The sequence below is a fragment of the Callithrix jacchus genome, chromosome 2 (genome assembly GCF_049354715.1).
Source record: "Callithrix jacchus isolate 240 chromosome 2, calJac240_pri, whole genome shotgun sequence".
NCBI lineage: Eukaryota > Metazoa > Chordata > Mammalia > Primates > Cebidae > Callithrix > Callithrix jacchus.
In genome coordinates, this window is record NC_133503.1 from 85,976,238 (window position 1) to 85,994,393 (window position 18,156).

Consider the following 18,156-nt stretch of genomic DNA (forward strand, 5'->3'; position numbering starts at 1 on the left):
CCTTGAGTAATCAAACACCAAGGAATGTGATAGATACCATTTGGTGTTCGGAATCTAGTAGTTTTAAGACAGCTTCATGTAGAGGTAGAATCTGAGCTGAGCCTTAAGATTTAGGTAAGCAGAGGAAAAAAATATTGGCTGGCTCAAGTCAGGAAGTAACTTGGACAAAGAGTGGGGAAGCCACAGGGGACATAAACCTGGTTGGAGTAAGGTTTCCTGTTGAGGAAAGCAGGTTGAGCAGGTAGGACAGATACTATATTTTGGAATGCCTTCAATCCTCAGCAGAGTAGTTTAGGTTTAATACTGTAGATAAATAGTAGCTACAGTAGACTTATTTAATAGTGGTTTTTATAGGATTAGTAGATAGAATAGATTTGAGGCTGGGGAGGCTGGAGAGACAAGAGAACCTCTTACAGTCAAGATGAGTTGAGAAGAACCTAGGCTAAGGAAGTAGCAGTAGGAATAGAAAGGAATAGAATTCGAAAATATTCCAGGAGAGAAATCTAGAGTTCCTTGTGATGGAATTGACCTGGGAATAGCAGATTAAGAGACAATGCCATACTTCTAGTAGAGAAATAGAATTGTAGGTATATCAAGGGTAGAAATAGGGAGATTGGAAACCAGTGAATTTTAGTCTGTGTTTTTAATTTTACTAGCCTCCAAATGGACTGTAGGTCCTGAGTTGACTTTTTCTTTCAGGAGTATATAACTTGGCTTATGGTTTATTACCTCAATCATGATCAAGAAAACCTAAAGAAAAATATAAGTACAGAGGCTTCCAGAAGTTTAAATTCATTTCTAGAAGGGCTCTGAAGAACCAAAGGTCGTTGAATGCCTTGAAATTATGTCAAAATTTTATTTGTGTTCATTTTTTTCTGAGAACTGGGTCCATATATTTCTTTAGAATCACATAGACATCTATATCTTAAAAAGAAATCATTGATTTGGGGATAGGAATGAATTAGAATGAGGTTTGTGTCTCAGATTTACTCGCTACAACATTTTATTAAGAATAAAGAAATTATAACTATATATGTGTTTTAAATTAGTGTGACTTTGCAAATGTGAATTATTTTAATAATTATGGCAGAATGGATATAATCTATCCACAGTTTTTTTTCTGATGGTGCATTGAGTATAAATAATCCCTCTAGGTTCGTCTTTGGCCTAACCCTCATTTTTGGGCTCATCAAGTATACTAGACCATCTAGTATCCAAGACCCATGAACATGATTGCTTGTATAATTGAATACTATCTTTTATCCCACAGCTTTAAAAATATTTTTTTCTTTTCTTTTGAGGTATGGCTTCTTGTTAAATGACCAGGTAGTATGGCATAAGTAGAAGAGATGATCTTTGATAATCTCGGCAGTATTATTCAACTTAAGATACTTGAGTCTAGTTGTGAAATGTCAACACATTTAAATCCAAGCACTAAGGATTTATAAAGCAGAAAAGACCTTGACTCCATGTAGTGTTTTGTGAAGGGAATTTGGCCATCTGCTTTTCCTTTAATTTTATTTTCATATGAGTTTTCTGAAGTTGGAATTTTTAGATAGTGTCTTCATTTTTGTTTTTCTGTTAAACATTAGAAGCTATATGTATGGGAAAAACTAGACTTGATGTAAAAATTTGTCTGGTTCAGAGTAACAGTGTTTTACTGTAATTCAAATAGATTATTACATTATCACTTAAATAGTAAAACTGTCTGTTGGCTACATGAATTTGTTTGGTACTTGGTTTGAAACACTGAGTACATTCCAAAACATAGCCAAGTTGGCTTCAGTTCATGTACAACAGATTGCCTGCTGCAAGTATAAATAATCGTATTTTTTAATTGAATCACTTTAGTGTTTTTCTTTATATAGTTGAGGAAAAATAGAAAATAGAATGTGTGTTACTAAGGAACATTATTTTTCTTACTCTTGGTTTATTTTAACATTCTTAAAATATTTTTGACTTTGTACTCTTTCTTAGTAAACTGCTTTCTGATAAAACATTTCACTGTTTTCGGAGTTTCAGGATTTTGCCAAAATACAGTTATAAAAGCATCTGTACTGGCTGTCTTCATAAGACAAAATTCCATATGAAGATAGGCCTCCAAAAGGAAAATTTGGCTTCTAAGAGTTAGAGTGCCAGTTAAATTGGAATGTTAACAGAACTGGTTTTTGTAAAAAATGAATGTATTTCTCACTCTATGATCTTTATATATGTTTAAGTACATTTATAGTAACTGTCTGGAGGTTAAGACTAATTAAGTTCTTTTTAGGATAGACTGTTAGGCAATAAAAATAAGACTATATTTTAAACAAGAAAATGTTCATGTGCCATAATATTTATAGTAAATTATATAACAGTTTTAGATGATGTCGTATGTTACACTGTATAAACTCTTTTCTTAAGCCAGACTCTTTGTATATATTATCTTTCAGTGGTTGTACACAGTGGTATAGTGTTTCACTTGATATGATTTTAATCACTGTTAGGTTGAACTTGAAAGAAAGTTGGAATCTGCAACTAAGTCTAAACTACATTACAAGCAGCAGTGGGGACGAGCTTTGAAAGAACTTGCCAGACTTAAACAGGTATGTAGTTTATAGCTTATTCTTTTTATATCTTTTTCCCTTGTTTCTTTGCAAGTTCGCATGTTTGGCAATATCTGTTACGTTCAGATGTCTGCATTTGAATATTACTATTTTTTGAGATGAGAGGCTTTTACAAAAATATGTTATAAAGGCAAGATGCTGCTTTTTTATAGTTAGAAACTGAAACAATTAGGTCTTTAAAAGTGCCACCTATCCCCTTCCCCAGAAGAAACTGGGAATAATTTATTTTACTTTCAGTTAGAAAACAACCATTCTTTTCTTTCTTATGATTAAACTTTCCACTGGAAGTGCCTTTTATGAGAACATTTAAGGATAACTTGAACATTTTCTCAAAATTAAGAATATATTTTAAATGTTATTCTTAAGAAGACAGAGTAATTCAGTTAAGAAAAGGAATTATAGGGAATTTTTGCATGATTTTAAAAGTTTAAAAACACTGATAGAAGTTTTCTGAATTCTTACATTTTTTTCTTTCCTGCTACCAATCAACAAACACTGTTAGCGTCAGAAGGAATTAATCTTAATTTTGATCATATTTGATCTTAATCATTTGAAGAAATTATGAGTAAGATTTTTATTTTGAATCTGACCCTTTGAAGAACCCTTTTCTTTAAAGAAAAGCAAACTTAGAATAAACTAACCATTATTATATCTTTAAAATATTTAGGTCAGTTTTCTTTTGAATGAAATTTCAAACGGGTCTTTCAGGTTTGTATTTTTCTTAATGTGTCTCCATAACCATCAAATACTATTAAACATTGTTATGGTATTATATTAAATGCTTACCACCTTCATAGAGTTCTGCTAGTCTGCATGAGAATTAAAAACTAGTAGATAGTTTGCCCTAACATACATGATAGAGGAGTTGGGATTGTAAGCATTACAAACGAACACAGGTAGATATATATAAATATAAAATAATGTACCATGTGACTATATTATATAAATGCTGACAAGACTAAGGGTAGACATTATGTGTAGTACTAAGAATCTCCTGTATTGAAAGCACTGTCTTACATGTACAATAAGTATAAAATAATACTACAGCAAATATAAAGGCCTATATGCAAGACGTAGGCCTTTCCATCACAGAGCTTGCAATTTAGTAATAAGGAAGAAACAACTATAAATATAAAATTTACTACCTAATAGTAAGAGCCTTGACAAAGACCATATAGAGTACTCAGGAGGAGAAAGTACATCTATTTAATAGGATTTGGAAAGGTGTCATAGAAGAGGAGCTACTTCAGATAGACCTCTGGAGATAGACACTTAAGATTTTAGTAGAGGAATTGGTTGTCATTTAGGAAAGTAGTGGGGGAAATGTAAATACAATGAATAGAATTATCACAGCAAAGAGGCATGAAGTGGGAGAGGATAGGCTGTTCTTATAAAACAGAGGAGGGCCCATTTTCTAACTCATTTCTGGCAATAAGGGCTGGAACTTAAGTAGTAACAGTAGGAATGCAACAAGAAGAGTCTTGTCAAAGATGGTGCCAAGGGCTCCAGCTTCAGTGTGTGGTCCGGTTTTGGAAGTATAGTTACTGAGAATCTCTTTGGAGGGTGGGAAGGAGATAGGATTTGCAAATTGGATGTTTTAATTTTTACAGAATGAAATTCGGCTACCAGTTAGAAATATGGATATGTTGTTGGGAAAATGATTGGCCTTAAAAATACATATAAAGGAGTCCTTTGCAGAGGTAGTGTTTAAAGTTGTGCCAGCTAGAACTTGGAATTCTTATGTTTAAGATAGAGAAAAGAACGCTAATGAAGGCAATAACAAGCAGAGAAAGTGAAGATCATTATAATGATGCAGGTAGAGCAGTTACTATGTATCGAAGGCTTACTTTGTGCCAGGGTAGCACTAAGCCCTTCGGAATTTATCATTTAATCCTGACAAAGATCGCTATATAGCAGGTAATATTATTCCCATTTTATTTGGTTGGTGCAAAAGTAAAATGGTAAAGGTGCAAAAGTGAAAGCAGCAAAAACCACAGTTACTTTTGCACCAACCTAATAGATGAAGAAACTGAGACTAAAAGAAGTTAAGTTGCATGTGATCACAGGTACTAAGTGGTAGACCTAGCATTGAAAGCTTTTGATGAATACAGCTTCAGGCTCTTTTCCTTTCATGAGACTATGGTCTCAGTCCATTGAAGTCAAGGAATGAAAGAATTTCAAGGAGAAGAAAATTAGCCACTCTGACAAGATTATTGAGGCAGGGGTCATCGTGAGTTGGTATATCCTAAGAAGGAAAATGGCATCATTGACCACAAGAGACCAGGTCTGGTAATGAGAATTAAAGTGATTTTGAGAGAGAAGCAGCTAATACATAGTCATGATGCCAAGATAGTTAAGTTGCATATAGTATAATAGAAGTCCCTGTGGAATTGGGGCCAAGGAAATAATATGAGAATAGCTGTTAAAAGTAACAAGACATAAACTCCATCAGAAGCAGCATAAATAGTAGTTAAGAACATGGCTTTGGAGTTAGGAGAATTTTGGTTGAATTTTGGTTCTACCTCTGACTTTGGGAATTTACTGTCTCTGATTAGTCTCTTCATTTGAACAACGAGAAATTTTCTCACACAGGTTATTCTGAGAATTAAAAGAGTGGTTTTTAAGTGTTTATTTAATACAGTGTTTGATACATAGTATGTGCTCAGTAAATGGTAAGTAACTTGTTAAAAAGAGATTAGCCATAAAGCTGTTCTGTGGTGGTATTGCATTCAGTCAGTGGGGACCTAATTGGACAGAACCTTTACTAGAGGTCTTTGTGACCAGAAATTCTTGAGTGTGCCTAATTGGGGACGTTTTCATGCAGTGACAGTTATAATAGACATTCTATAGAAAATGTACAGAAGAAAAAAATATGTAAGGGCTAAATGTACAGATGTGCAAGAGCGTCAGTAGGTAAACTTTCCAAGTTTGAGTATAAAGGAATGTGAGTACATTGAGATAAAGAAACATCTGTAGTTAGTTCATTTGCTCATTCTTTCCTTCATTCAGCAAGTGCTTACTGAGAGCCTGCTATGCACTTTGTACAATGGGATGCTACGTATATAGCAGTTGCTCCCATGTGGAACTTAAAGTTCACCTAGGAGGACTGATAGAGTATAGCAGGGTGGTAAGAAATGTAAATGAAGTCAGCAAGTATTAGAAAAACCAGGGGACCACTGGGGGCTATCACCACATTTGTCACTCAAAGCTAAGGAAGAAATACTTCTTTTTTTTTTTTTTTTGAGACCGAGTCTTGCTCTATCACCAGGCTGGAGTGCAGTGGCACAATCTCAGCTCACTGCAACTTCTGTCTCCTGGATTCAAGCAATTTTTCTGCCTCAGCCTCCCAAGTAGCTGGGACCACAGGCACATGCTATCATGCCCAGCTATTTTTTGTATTTTTAGTAGAGACGGGGTTTCACCATGTTAGCCAGGATGGTCTCAATCTCTTGACCTCGTGATCTGCCCGCCTTGGCCTCCCAAAGTGCTGGGATTACAGGCGTGAGCTACCGTGCCCGGCCAGGAAGAAATATTTCAAAGAGAAAATGCTTCAAATAACTCTTGTAGGTGGGAAATCATTTCAAGGTTTTTTTTTTTTGTTTTGTTTTTGTTTTGGCCAAGATAAATCACTTTTATCTCTATAGGAAAGGGAGAATCTAAAAAAATATAAATTACATTAGTAACACAATGTAAGAAAAAAGACGGGGCAAAACAACAAATAAATCTGAATGATGTTACTCTAACCTATTTATAAAATGGCCCTGCATTAGAAATTCACAATCCTATCTACTTTTAAAAATATGTTTAGACATGTACAGAAGCAGTGGGCTTGTTTTTAAATTGTTTGCTTTTTTTGTAAAAATATATTAAAGGTGAATAGAAATCCTCTCTCCCTTCCCTCTATCCAGCCCCCAGCTGGGGTTTGGATATCAGGGGTGACTATATCGAGGTATTCTAAACTTGGATTACTAACACTCCCAGCCCCTCCCTAACTCACTTCACTTAGAACCTGAAACATTAAAAAAAAAAAAAAAAGACATCAGCCTCTTTGGAAAAGCATAACTCTGGGTAAACTTGCTTTTCATTGGAAACACAAAGTAACAAACAGGAGGCTCCAAGAACCCAACTAAGCTAAATGAAACCCAGAGGCTGGGTTTCAGCTCCACAGAAAACTTATAACAAAGAAACAGAGGGAAAAGGTCGGAATCAGGGGGATTTGCTAGCAATTAGCTGCCTTTGAAAGATTAAGAGGGGTTGTTAATGGATAAAAGGGCTGGGGACCTGATCTTGGTTACAGTAGTTACCGTACAGAGGGACAGAGGTTTCTGCCGTCCCCTCACTACCCTCTTCTGCCTTGAAATCCCCAAAATAAGCAAAGCTTCGTGGAAACAGAGGGGAGGGGAGTAGGAACTTACGTGCTAGGGGGCAGGTAGCCAGGCTTTTTGCCTTTGGTGTGACTAGATGGAGGACTGCTTGGCCCCTGGGGTCCCCAAGGTAGAGAAAGCAAATGGGCTAAAGGAACCCATGATTCCGAGGAAGGAAAGTAGAGGCAAGGCTATGGAGAAAAGAAAAGACAAACTGGAAATACAAAGATGATGAAGGAAGCCTCACAAATTCCCTGTGGCCTGCATGGTAGCTGTTAAATTCCCCAGAGGCACTGGGCAAGCTGGGGTGAGGTTGGAGTGGGTGGTACAGGTGGAGAGGGCAAGGGTACACTCCACTTGGGCAGTGCCAAATGGAGGTAGGGGGATGGTTCTCCATCGTGTCCAGATTGCCCGTGAGGCAAGGCAAGTGGGAGGTGGGGGCACTGTCTGGACAATGGAGACAATCCACAAAGTAAAGACACGGGAGGGGAGGATCAGATGGATGGTCTGTTTCTTCACAGATGGGTGTCTCTTCTCTTCCACTTGGGCTTGTGAATGGCCCATCTGCACTCTGCTTGAAAGATGATCTGTCATCTGGAAGTGCAAAGGCCCAGGAGTGAAGATGTGAGTCCTGAGGTCTTCTTCAGACCAAGACCTCAGGAGGAGAAAGAAGCATGAAAGTTCCCAATGGAGGACCCAGGTGTCCTCCGTAATGTCCAGGCTGTGCTCTGTGGTATAGGTGGAGCAAGCAGGCTGTTGGGCCAGCGTTATCTGCTTCAGTAGCAGGTGCTTTCAAGTTTCTGGGAGATGGTTTTCCACCTGCCAGGGCCAGCCACAGCCACAGCCACAGCCACGTGGATAATGTTCTACATGATTTTAAAATCCAGGCAAATCCCTGGAGCTCACCCTAAAACAAGTGGCCTCATGTAGGCAGCTAAAAGTAGCTTCCTTCAATAGGCTACAAAGCTATGGTCAAAGGCTTGGTCATCTGACCTCTCCCTACCTTGACAAGAGGGAGGAACCACCTTTCTTCCCAAGGATAAGTGAAGTCAGCATTTCTAGGCCACTTCTGGAAATGGCTCACAATGGGGCAGGAAGAAGGCTCTGGGCCTTCCTCTTTATTTCCATGAAGTATTTGGCAAGAGGAGGTAGAGACCACAGCCTTCTTCCAGTAGCAAATGTGGAGGTGGGGGCGTATCCACTGGACTGGGGAAACAGGGCAAGCAGAATGGGTGGAGGTAGGCAGGCTTCTGGATATAGGGCTAGAGTTGCAGAAAGTGTCAAGCACTGGGCCTCCCACTTCATGGCTCAGGCTTCTTCACGCCTCTCCTCATCCTGCCTTCCAGCTCTAGGGGGCATCAATAGTAAAGGACAGACAAGGCAGGTAAAAGGGGAGTGGTTTGGACAAGTAGGAAACGGGATTCTAGTCAGCTGGAAACCTCTCCCATTTACCTGCTACTCAGAAGTATGGAGAAGGCAGGTGGGATGCTCTAGTGAAAGTGGGGAAGGGAGCTAGGAGGAGTCGGTGGAGGGGTCCATGCCTTTCCTAAGTCCAAAAAAAGCAGGACAATACACCTCAGCACCTTGTCCGGGGCAGACAGGATCCAGGAGTGCCCCGAGAGTTGACAATGGAGAAGGGGTGAGGGGTAGGACACAGGAGGGCTCACAGAAGTAGTTTGCCATTTCTGTGGATTTTCAGGATACGTCCAAGTCTCTGCTTTGCTGTGGCCAGGCCCTTTTTGGGACGTTTTCCTTGTCCTGCCTGATTGCTCTGGGAGCCAACTGAAGGGCACCACTGGGTCAAGAAGACACCAGGGGCCATAGGTGTGGTGCTGCGGTTTGCCTGTGCCATGCCAAAGGCATTGGGACGAGCGGTGTACTCATGGTCAGCAAGACTTCTTGAAAGGGCCTCTTGTTTAGGCTCAGGAGGAGGCAGGGGTGAGGAGGAGGTGACAAGCTGTGGTGTGGCAGCCACAGTGAGGGCTGGTACTGTCAGATTAAGATTGGAGTCTTGAGGGCAAGGCTGTTCCACCTCCTTCAGCAAAGGCTTCTTCTTGATACATTTCTTCTTTTGGGCCTTCTGTAGCTCCTGCTGGGCCAGCTTTGCAGCTGCTGCAGCCAAACCTGTCTCAATAGAGGCTACCCGGGTCCCTTCATGCACAGGACGGTCCTGCTTCGGCAGAGTTGGGGACACACGGGCCTTAGGACTCCATGGAGCATCATCCGAATTCTTCTTTTTCTTGGGTCGAGATTTCAAAGCAGGGTCCTCATCATCAGACTCCAGCGAAGGATAGATATACTCTGTGTCTTTGAAGCATGCTCCCAAACTGTCCTGTTCATCCAGACTGGCTTTCTCCTCCTCCTCCTTGCTCTCGGTTCTCCAGTATGCTGGTCACTTGATGGGCCACTTCCCTGGGGCGTGCTGGGAAGCAGGACTGTTAGACACTGTACCCAGCCCATGCTGGAGCTCCCACTGCTTCGATCTTGCCCCGGGTCCACCAGGCCTGCAGGCTGGAGGTAGCCGGTGAGGACAATGAGGACTTCAGGTTGGCCATGTACAGCATGCCCTGGATGGCCTCCTGAGTGCTGGGAGAAGCTGGGGCCTCGCTGGCACCTTGGGCGGGAACAGGGGTTGCTGTCTGATAGCCTTCAACCCCTTCCACCATGTCCTCATCTGTTGTATAGTCCTCCTCAATGTCAAATTCAACTTCTCCTGGTTCACGAACTTGGTTGGGGTCAGAGGAAGGCTTCGCACGGGGCAATTTCCAGGGAAATTTTGGTCTTATTATGAGAGTTGCCGTCTCCTTTCCCAATCTCTCGTCAATCTGCAGCTCATCATCTGAATCCAAGTCAAATTCGTCTTCCATCACCTGTTCTGCCACCAGTCTAGCCTTGTCTACCTTCTTTTCTATCTTGGTTCGCCAAGATTTCGGTAAGTTCTTCACCCTTTTCGTACTGCCATTAGACATCAATAGGGACAGTGGGCTCTCATTTCCATCAAGGTCCAAGTCCGGGGAGTCATCATCTGTGTCATTCAAGCAGGCACCAGTGATGTTGAACTTTGCTTTCTGGAAAGAGCCTGTCTTCAGTGCCTGATGACTGTATGTGTCCATGAGATTATAGCTCAACTGGCCAGCAGGCCCCAAGGCTGAACTCTCCTTGCCCTTTTGCTCTGCCTTCTTGAAGAGTTCCTTGGGCTTCAGGCCCTTCTTCTTTGAACCATTTTTGGAGGGCAGTGACAGCCTGGACATGGACATTGAAGTGGGATGGGCTGGCCTGGTTAGGGGAATGGAGCCAGCTGGGAAGATCCTCTGCAGCCCAAAGATATTGCTCGTCTTCCCGATGTTCTGTTGGAAGATGTCTTCCACCAGATGGATCTCCCTGGCCAGATCTTTAATGAGCTGTATAGTTTGCACTGTCTCCGGGATCTCATCCTCATGGTCTGGCAGAGCTTCTTTCCTTGTCCAGGCTCTAAAGGCAAGTACAAAGCTTTCCCACCATGGACCAGGTAGGAGGCAGGGTGTCTCCTGTTCTCTCGCAAACCACAAAAGATGTCCAGGATGTGTTTTCCCACATACCAACAGATGGTCTCAAAGTTGGGGAATCTGAAGAGATCTGCTGTGCTCAGCCACTTCTCAATCTCATAGGCTTTGAGTTGCATCTCGATATTAAGGCTGTGTAAGAAGTTCCCTCCAGAGGCAAGGCAGTCCACAGGTGTCAGCACAGCATGGATCCATCCTGTGGGAATGAAAAGTGTCTGTCCTTGCTTCACGGAACACTTGTAGCACTTGTCCACCTGGTCCCCAAAGAACATCTCATTCTGATTAGAAGAACTGCTCCAGCACTCAAAAAGAGTCAGATTGGCATTTGTTGGGTGGATCAGGTAGAAGATCTTTTCACACTTGACTACATGGTACCAGACAGAGGTGCCACTGAAGTCAGTGTGAAAGTCTGTATAGCTGTCTCGCACACTCATGAGGCAGGACTTCTGTACATTGGGTCTCTCAAAGACACATTCCTCTGGCCACAAGTTCTCGACCCATGACAGCTTTCGAACAATCTTCGGTGTCTCCGCAAGGTTAGAAAGCCCGGTATCAGATAATTCCAAACTAATGACATTGAGGACTTTCTCCCTCTTCCCGCTGTAATAATATTTCACAAAATCACCAAGCTTCATCTTGCAGTCAGCCTGGCGGGTCACATCAATCATATCAATCTCTTTGTCAGAACCAACATAGTGTTCAACATCCCTCACAGTGAATGATGGTGAGGGCAGCGTCATGCCCAACCCATCATCCTTCAGGACCAAGATGGGCACACTGAAGCTATTTTCTTCCAGGAATTCCACAGTCAGTTGATTTCCAGTGGGCTTCAGAATCACTTCATCTGAGCTGTCAAAAGTCCTGCTCCGGAGCTCTCTGATGAGTGTAGGGCTCCCAGTCTTCACTGGTTTCCCCTTGTGTGTATCATGCCCCTTTGAATATCCATGGCGTTTTTTCATAATAGAGGGCCCATGCAAGACTTCACAGTTGGGGCAGTGGTAGAGGTCAATGTCAGCAGTCTTCTCTTCAACACCAACACAACTGCCATGAAACCAGTCCTGGCACATGTCACACTCAATCATGAAGTGGGTCACATTATAAGGCAGCCAGCAGAGGCAATACACCGGCACTGAGGCCATCTTGGCTCGGTCCTGGAGTGCTCTGTGGTGGGCCAGGTTCATCGTGTCAAGAGGGGTGGGAGGTGGCAGCAGGCATCTTCTCTGGATGACGGCGCGGCTCCCGTTCATTGAGCACCTTCAGCGGGCTGGGCTTTTCCCCACAGCCTCTGTGTTGTTCTCCTCCCTGTTAAGGAAGCGCTGTGATTATCACCAAATGAGGGCTGGGGCTTTGAGAAGCCAAATGACTTGAGTCCCAGAGCAGAGACGTTAATCATTGCGCCCTGTGCTACCCACGTTCTATCCTCAGGCCTCAGTGTAGTTCTCCCATTTCAAGTTTTTAAATGGAGAGTAGATGGGAAAGAAGTGGAAGATCGTGCTTCCCATTGAAGAAGCTGAGCAGTGAACAGTAGCAATGGTAATTCATCAATTATGAATTACCCAAATCAGCTGAAAAAGTGGAAAAATGTTGTTACCTATTGGTTTGGGCATTTTCTATAGAGAACTGAATAATCATTTACTATTGAAACTGAATCTCATTATAATTGACATGTTTTTTATTGAGAAGTATCTGTGCAAGAACTTTTTACCTTGTCATGTTCAGTATGTCTATTATAGATTACATTCTTTAAGTTTTTCACCATCTGAGTTAGTTTCAAAAAATATAAGTAAACAATGTTCTGAATAGAATCCCCCAAATTCCTGGGTTTTGATTCGTTTTACACTGGGGTATTGAAGTAGTCTGCTTTAAAAGAAGATTCAGTGTGAAAGGCTCTAATGTAAGAATCCCTCTTTTCTAACACACACATCCTCATACACTTTAGTTATCTTCTGGATCTTTCCATTTAATCCATTTTTTATTTTACCTTCTTCTTGTGTATTTCCTGCCCTCTTGCCCAAAAAACATTGCAAAGTAATTTTAGCTATTTGATTCTAATAAGGAGGATATCACAAACATTCAGATACCTTCTTTGGCTTGAGTTACTCTAAGTGTAAAGAAAAGGAAAAAAAAAGTGTTAAATTAGTGGTTCAACTCTGAAACTTACAATCCATGAAAGAAAACTTCTTTGAGTGCAGAGATGTTCATTACTTTTTCATTCCAAACCAATTTTAATCCTTATCCAACAAACTTTCTGCTTTAGGGACAACACTGTAACCAAATTTTGAGGTCACTAGGAATCATTGATGTTCTGCAGACTGCCCTGAGATGCAACACTTTAAGAAGAAAAGTAATAGACCTTGGTATTACCATAGTGAATTGGGCTCTGCCACTAACTGTTTTAGTAAGATTAAAATTAATAATTTCATCAAATTGGCACATTTCATGTATATGAAAATTCAAAATTTTTTCCTTCAACTTTTTATTAAAAACACATTTATTGTGCTTGAATATAATTTTGGAATCGTTTATCTAGTTTTGTTCAAAAGATTGTTTGTGTAACTTCTTGTTTAAATTGGATTAGAACCATGTTAATTTTACATTGCCTCTGGTGAATAGCCACGGGGCTGTAATCTCTGCCAGTGATTTGTCACATCAAAACCCTCTGGAGGGCCATACAAAACATTTGTGTAGTACGGATTAGACGGTGAAAGCCATATCTTAGTTTGTTAATAAATGTTAATGACAAAACCCAGCTGGTAAAGCTTGGAAATAAGACCTAATGCTTGATGCCCATTGCCAGAAGAATGTTTAAACAGAGATTTCCATTACTCAGAGGTGACCTAGGATAGTCAATTTGTGAATTTAAAAATGTAACCTTCTAATTATTTAGAAAAAAACTTTTTCTTTTGATTCACAACCACAAATGTCTTTTCCCAATGGTAAGCTTTTTTGTTCTTCGGTAACTGGGAAGGCAACAGCTGTAAAATATAAATAAGCATAACATAAAATGAGTCCTGATTTATAAGACAAGGAAGTGATACTCTTAAGTTTGCTATCATGGGACAAAGTTAAAAGTTCTACTTGTTAGACTTGTAAGAGGTAATTTAGTTTCCTTTTTTTTTTCCTTCAAGATATACTATAGAAATATTTTAAAACCAAAACAAATACTTGAATGACATTGGTCTACAAACACTCAAGTGAAGTTGTCTGCTTTCCTACTTGTGCTCTAAATGATAACATGTTTGCATATTTACTTAAAAACATTTCTTGACACGTTAGAATATCATTATGTAAGCAGAATAAAACCTACAACTTTATAAACAATAAATGAAGCATTGTTATAAAGTATGCGTTTATTGTAGAAAATGTAACAATTTTATGTCAGATATTTTCAAAGTAGGTATGTTTGTTTCCAGGACTGGAAAGAGAACTAATGTTTTGGGAAGGATTGTGGGTCCCTTACCGTATTTGTGCACAGTAGATCTGTTTAAAACTGAGCTGATATATTTAGTTAAAACAACACAGACTTCATTGGCCGACATTAGCACTATCTTGTCCAGCCTCTTGCTTATCCGCTCTGAGTAATTAATTTGATTAATTTATATGTAATTTAGCCAAGGATGGGATGTAAATCTTTTTTTAAGAAAACAGTTGGAGGTCCAAGTCTTGGTTAAAAACTGTGTCTTGAAACCATCCAGGCCCTCCTACTGACTTGTCAGCTCTGGGTTATTTTCAGAAAACTTTACTTGAGTTCCTTAGTTTAGTTGTAAGTTTTTTCCCACAGACTTACATGGTATGTGTGAGTGGGAGAGTAACTAGTGGCCACATTTTAGCCGCTGTTTAGTCTAGTGTATGTATGTTTACATCTCCTTTCTGGATTTATAGGCAGCCAAGGCAAAATAAAGATTATACTCACTTGATTGAGGAGCCTTTAACCCAGAGCACCTGGCACTGGAGAGGACTTCTTTCACTAACCTCTAATTTGTGTGTGTGTGATTATTATTAATGCCCTATACTTGATTAAAAATTCAAAGCATTTGAACAATTTTCTTATTTTAGAAAATGTTAAATTTTATCAAAAACTTAGTTTTATAGAGTAACATAAAGCTAATAATCAACTTTTATTACTTCTGCTTGCAATCATACTTACTCATTGTAAAAAAAATTTTTAAAGCCAATTTTGTAACACCATATAACATAGACACTACAAATCACATCTTAGCCTTTCCTCAGCCAAAGAAGACAGTTTGGTTTATTTTTGTCCAGATATGTTTTTTTTTCTTTTTAAATAACTTTAAAATGAACTATACATGTCAAAGAAGGTTCTTCTACTCTTTCCACCTGCCTCCTAGTTTAAGAAACAGCATTATGAATGCTTTGGAAGCTCTCTGTGTCCGTTTCTCAACTGTGTCTTCTCTTTCCAGAGGTAACCACTATCTTGAATTGGGTATTTATTATTCCTTTGCTTTTTGTCATAATTTTGTGACATAAGATATATTAAAAGTCTATTTGCAAACAGCATTGCTTAGTTTTGTATGTTATGAATCTTTATATACATAGAATCATTCTCTGAAAATATTGCGCAATTTTTCCAGTCTTCTTTCAGTGGACATGTTTTATCCAGGATACGAGAAAGCTGAATATATCTGTAGCTGTAAGAGTTTCTCTAGTGTTTATATCTAAAAGTAGGATTTCTGGTACTAAGGGACATTTATTTCTTCAGCTTCACTAAATATTACATACTTATCTTCTAAAGTGGTTATATTAATTTGCAATTCCCAATAGTAGCATATAATTGTCCCTGTTCTTCACATTTTTGCCAACAATTGGCTATTGTCTGATGTCTTAAATTTTTCAGTTTGATTGGACCCAAATAGTGTCTGTCACATTGTGGCTTAAATTTTCATTCCTCTAGTGACTAATAACTTTGAGCATCTTTTCATATGTTCGTTTTTGAGACAAAGTCTCACTCCGTCACCCAGTTTGGAGTGCAGTGGAGCATTCACAGTTCACTGCAGCCTCAACCTCCTAGGCTTAGGTTATTTACCTCAGCCTCCCACGTATCTGGGACTACAGGTACATATCACCCTGAATAGCTAATTTTTATAATTTTTTCTTTTTGTAGAGACAGCGTCTTTCCATGCCACTTACATTTCTTCATCTGTGGAGTGCCTATTTATGTCTTGTGCTCAGTAGAATTTAATCGACAAGTGTAATTCAGATTTTAGAATATCAGACAAGAAATTTGAAATACTACCATCATTATACTCGAGAAAATAGGTGATACGATGAAGAAATATATTAGAGAAGTGATACATTTTGAGACTATCTTACGTGTAATTGGAGAAAGAGTGGGAAGAAGGGAATATTTAAAGAGATGCTGGCTAAGAATTTTCCAAAAGTAAAAAATATATCAGTTCTTAGATTTGAAAATATCTATGAACTGTAAGCAGGATAAATACAAAGTGAACTGCAAGCAGGATAAATACAAAGTAAACCTACCTAGATGCATTAGAGCAAAATTGACAAAAAGCAAAGAAAAACCTTAAAAACTCTTGGGGGCGGGGGTGGAGAGATACATTGCCTTCAAAGGAGCAATGATAAGACTGACAGATTACTTTTTAACAAAAGTAAAGGAATTTGTAAGACAGTAAAATAGCATCCCTAAAGTACTAAAGAAAACAATTGCTGAACTAAAATTTTGTTACCCAGTAAAAGTGTTCTTCATAAATGAAAGACTTCAGACTGAAAAAAATTGGCAGAATTTGTCATGGCAAATCTGAAGCAAAAGAAATACTTGAATTCTCCAGGCAGGAAAAGAATAATCCAAAATAAATGCAGAAGTTGAAATGCAGAAGAGTGAAAAACAATGGAAATTAAATATCATTTACAGGCAAACTCTCTCTGTAGTGGCGGGTTGCCTCGGCAATGGCGGGCTGCATCAGCAATGGCAGACTACCTCCGTAGGGGTGGAGTGCCTCAGTAATGGCGGACACCCCTCCCCCGCAGAGCCGGACCGTCCCGGGTTCAGCTGTGCTTGCTGTGACACTCTCAACCCAGGGCATTTCCAATTGCTGTTTTTTTCTGGGGTTGGGGGTGGGACCCACCGAGCCTGATCACCTGGCTCCCTGCCTCAGAAACTTTTTTTTTAAGTTGAACGGTTGACTCTCTCCCAGATGTTCCAGTCGCCTGTTACAAAGGTGCCAGGATCTGTGTGATTTCCCATGCTGTGACCCACTGCGCTGGCTGAAACAACATGCTGCGTGGGAATCTCCTGGCCTGGCTCCCTGTTTCTGTCCCCTGTTTAATCAGATGAGTGGGCGACTCTGCCTTCCTGGAGCTCCAATCGCCAGCTTAAAAGGGCAACGAAACCAGTGTATTTTGTACAGAGAACTGCCGTGCTGGGGCGCCGGTGAAATAGCTGCACCAGCCAAAATAGCCGCGCTGGTGACCCGTGGAGCTCCTCTGCCTGGGAATCTCCTGGTCTGTGGGCAATAAATATCTGTCTGGAAATGCGGCGTCCACTCACCCTCTGCGCTTTCACTGGGAGCTGCAATCCTGAGCTGTTCCTAAACCGCCATCTTGGATCCTTAATACACATTTACTTTATTTTAAAAGACTATCTGTTGACCTGAAGAATTGTTAAACTTATTTAAAAAATGCAAACTAGAGTGTATTGTTTGCATTTTTTAAATAAGTTTAACAATTCTTATTTAAAAAAGCAAACTAGAGTGTATTGTTTGTTTTCATTTTTGTTTAAAAATATATGTGCATAGTTTTTGTGTTAGCCTGGAGAACAGAGTGGAAAGGCATATTTACTGAAGTGAGAGTGGAATTAGCAATTTGTGCAGGGACAATTATTGAATTTTTCTAGGTACATCTTTGTATAATGGTTTTCTCAGGTGCTTCTCTTACCACTAGCCTTTTGGCAGTTCATTGTATTGGCAGCAGCCTCTTTGTCCTGTGATATTCAGCTAATATCAAGCACTGATTGATGAAGGATTATGACTTACAGTAGAAGAAGTAACAGAGTGTTTAGAGAAAACCTACCTGGGTATTTCTGGATAATATATAACTCATAAAATTAGCAGTGCAAGGGTTGGCACATGCCTTGGGCTCACTTTGGCTCTGAGGGTGAAGCAGATTCCTTGAACCTAGCAATCTGAGGCCCTAGTGTTCTTGGTTGCTCCTGTGAATAGCCAGTGCACTCCAGCCTGGGCAAGACAGTGAGACTTTGTATTCAAAAAAAAAAAAAAAAAAAAATTGGTAGTGTGTGGCTATATCATAGGTGTTGTCAAATAGGACTATAATCATAAGGCAAATCAGATGAAGTATTTGTTCCTAATATTAGGGATATGACTTGTTTCTTTGTTTCTTTCAAGAGGGAGCAAGAAAGCCAAATGGCTCGTCTTAAAAAACAGCAGGAAGAATTGGAACAGATGAGACTACGTTACCTGGCTGCTGAGGAAAAAGATACAGTAAAAACTGAGCAGCAAGAATTGCTGGATATAAGAAATGAATTGAACAGGTATTATAACTAAAAGAGTGTTTCTTTCAAAAACCAAAGTTTGGTTCAGGAAAGGTGTAACTTCAGGTTTTCTAAGTTTAAAGTAGATCATATATAAAAATATATAAAATGTAGCAGAC

At 39.8% G+C, this 18,156-nt stretch overlaps 1 protein-coding gene and 1 pseudogene across 4 annotated transcripts in view; one reads left to right on the forward strand and one right to left on the reverse strand.

Annotated features, from left to right (window-relative positions):
• The window catches only part of CEP120 (centrosomal protein 120), an 85,533-nt gene that overhangs the window by 53,900 nt on the left and 13,477 nt on the right, over window positions 1–18,156 (forward strand). For all 3 annotated transcript variants that reach the window (XM_078364995.1, XM_078364994.1, XM_078364996.1), the window contains 2 exons: window positions 2,487–2,585; window positions 17,892–18,037. In XM_078364995.1, the coding sequence (XP_078221121.1) occupies window positions 2,487–2,585; window positions 17,892–18,037 (245 nt within the window). The remainder of the gene's footprint in view (window positions 1–2,486; window positions 2,586–17,891; window positions 18,038–18,156) is intronic.
• LOC103791420 (histone lysine demethylase PHF8 pseudogene) lies at window positions 8,510–16,128 on the reverse strand (annotated as a pseudogene). Its single transcript, XR_013532118.1, has one exon. The product of XR_013532118.1 is annotated as a histone lysine demethylase PHF8 pseudogene (transcript).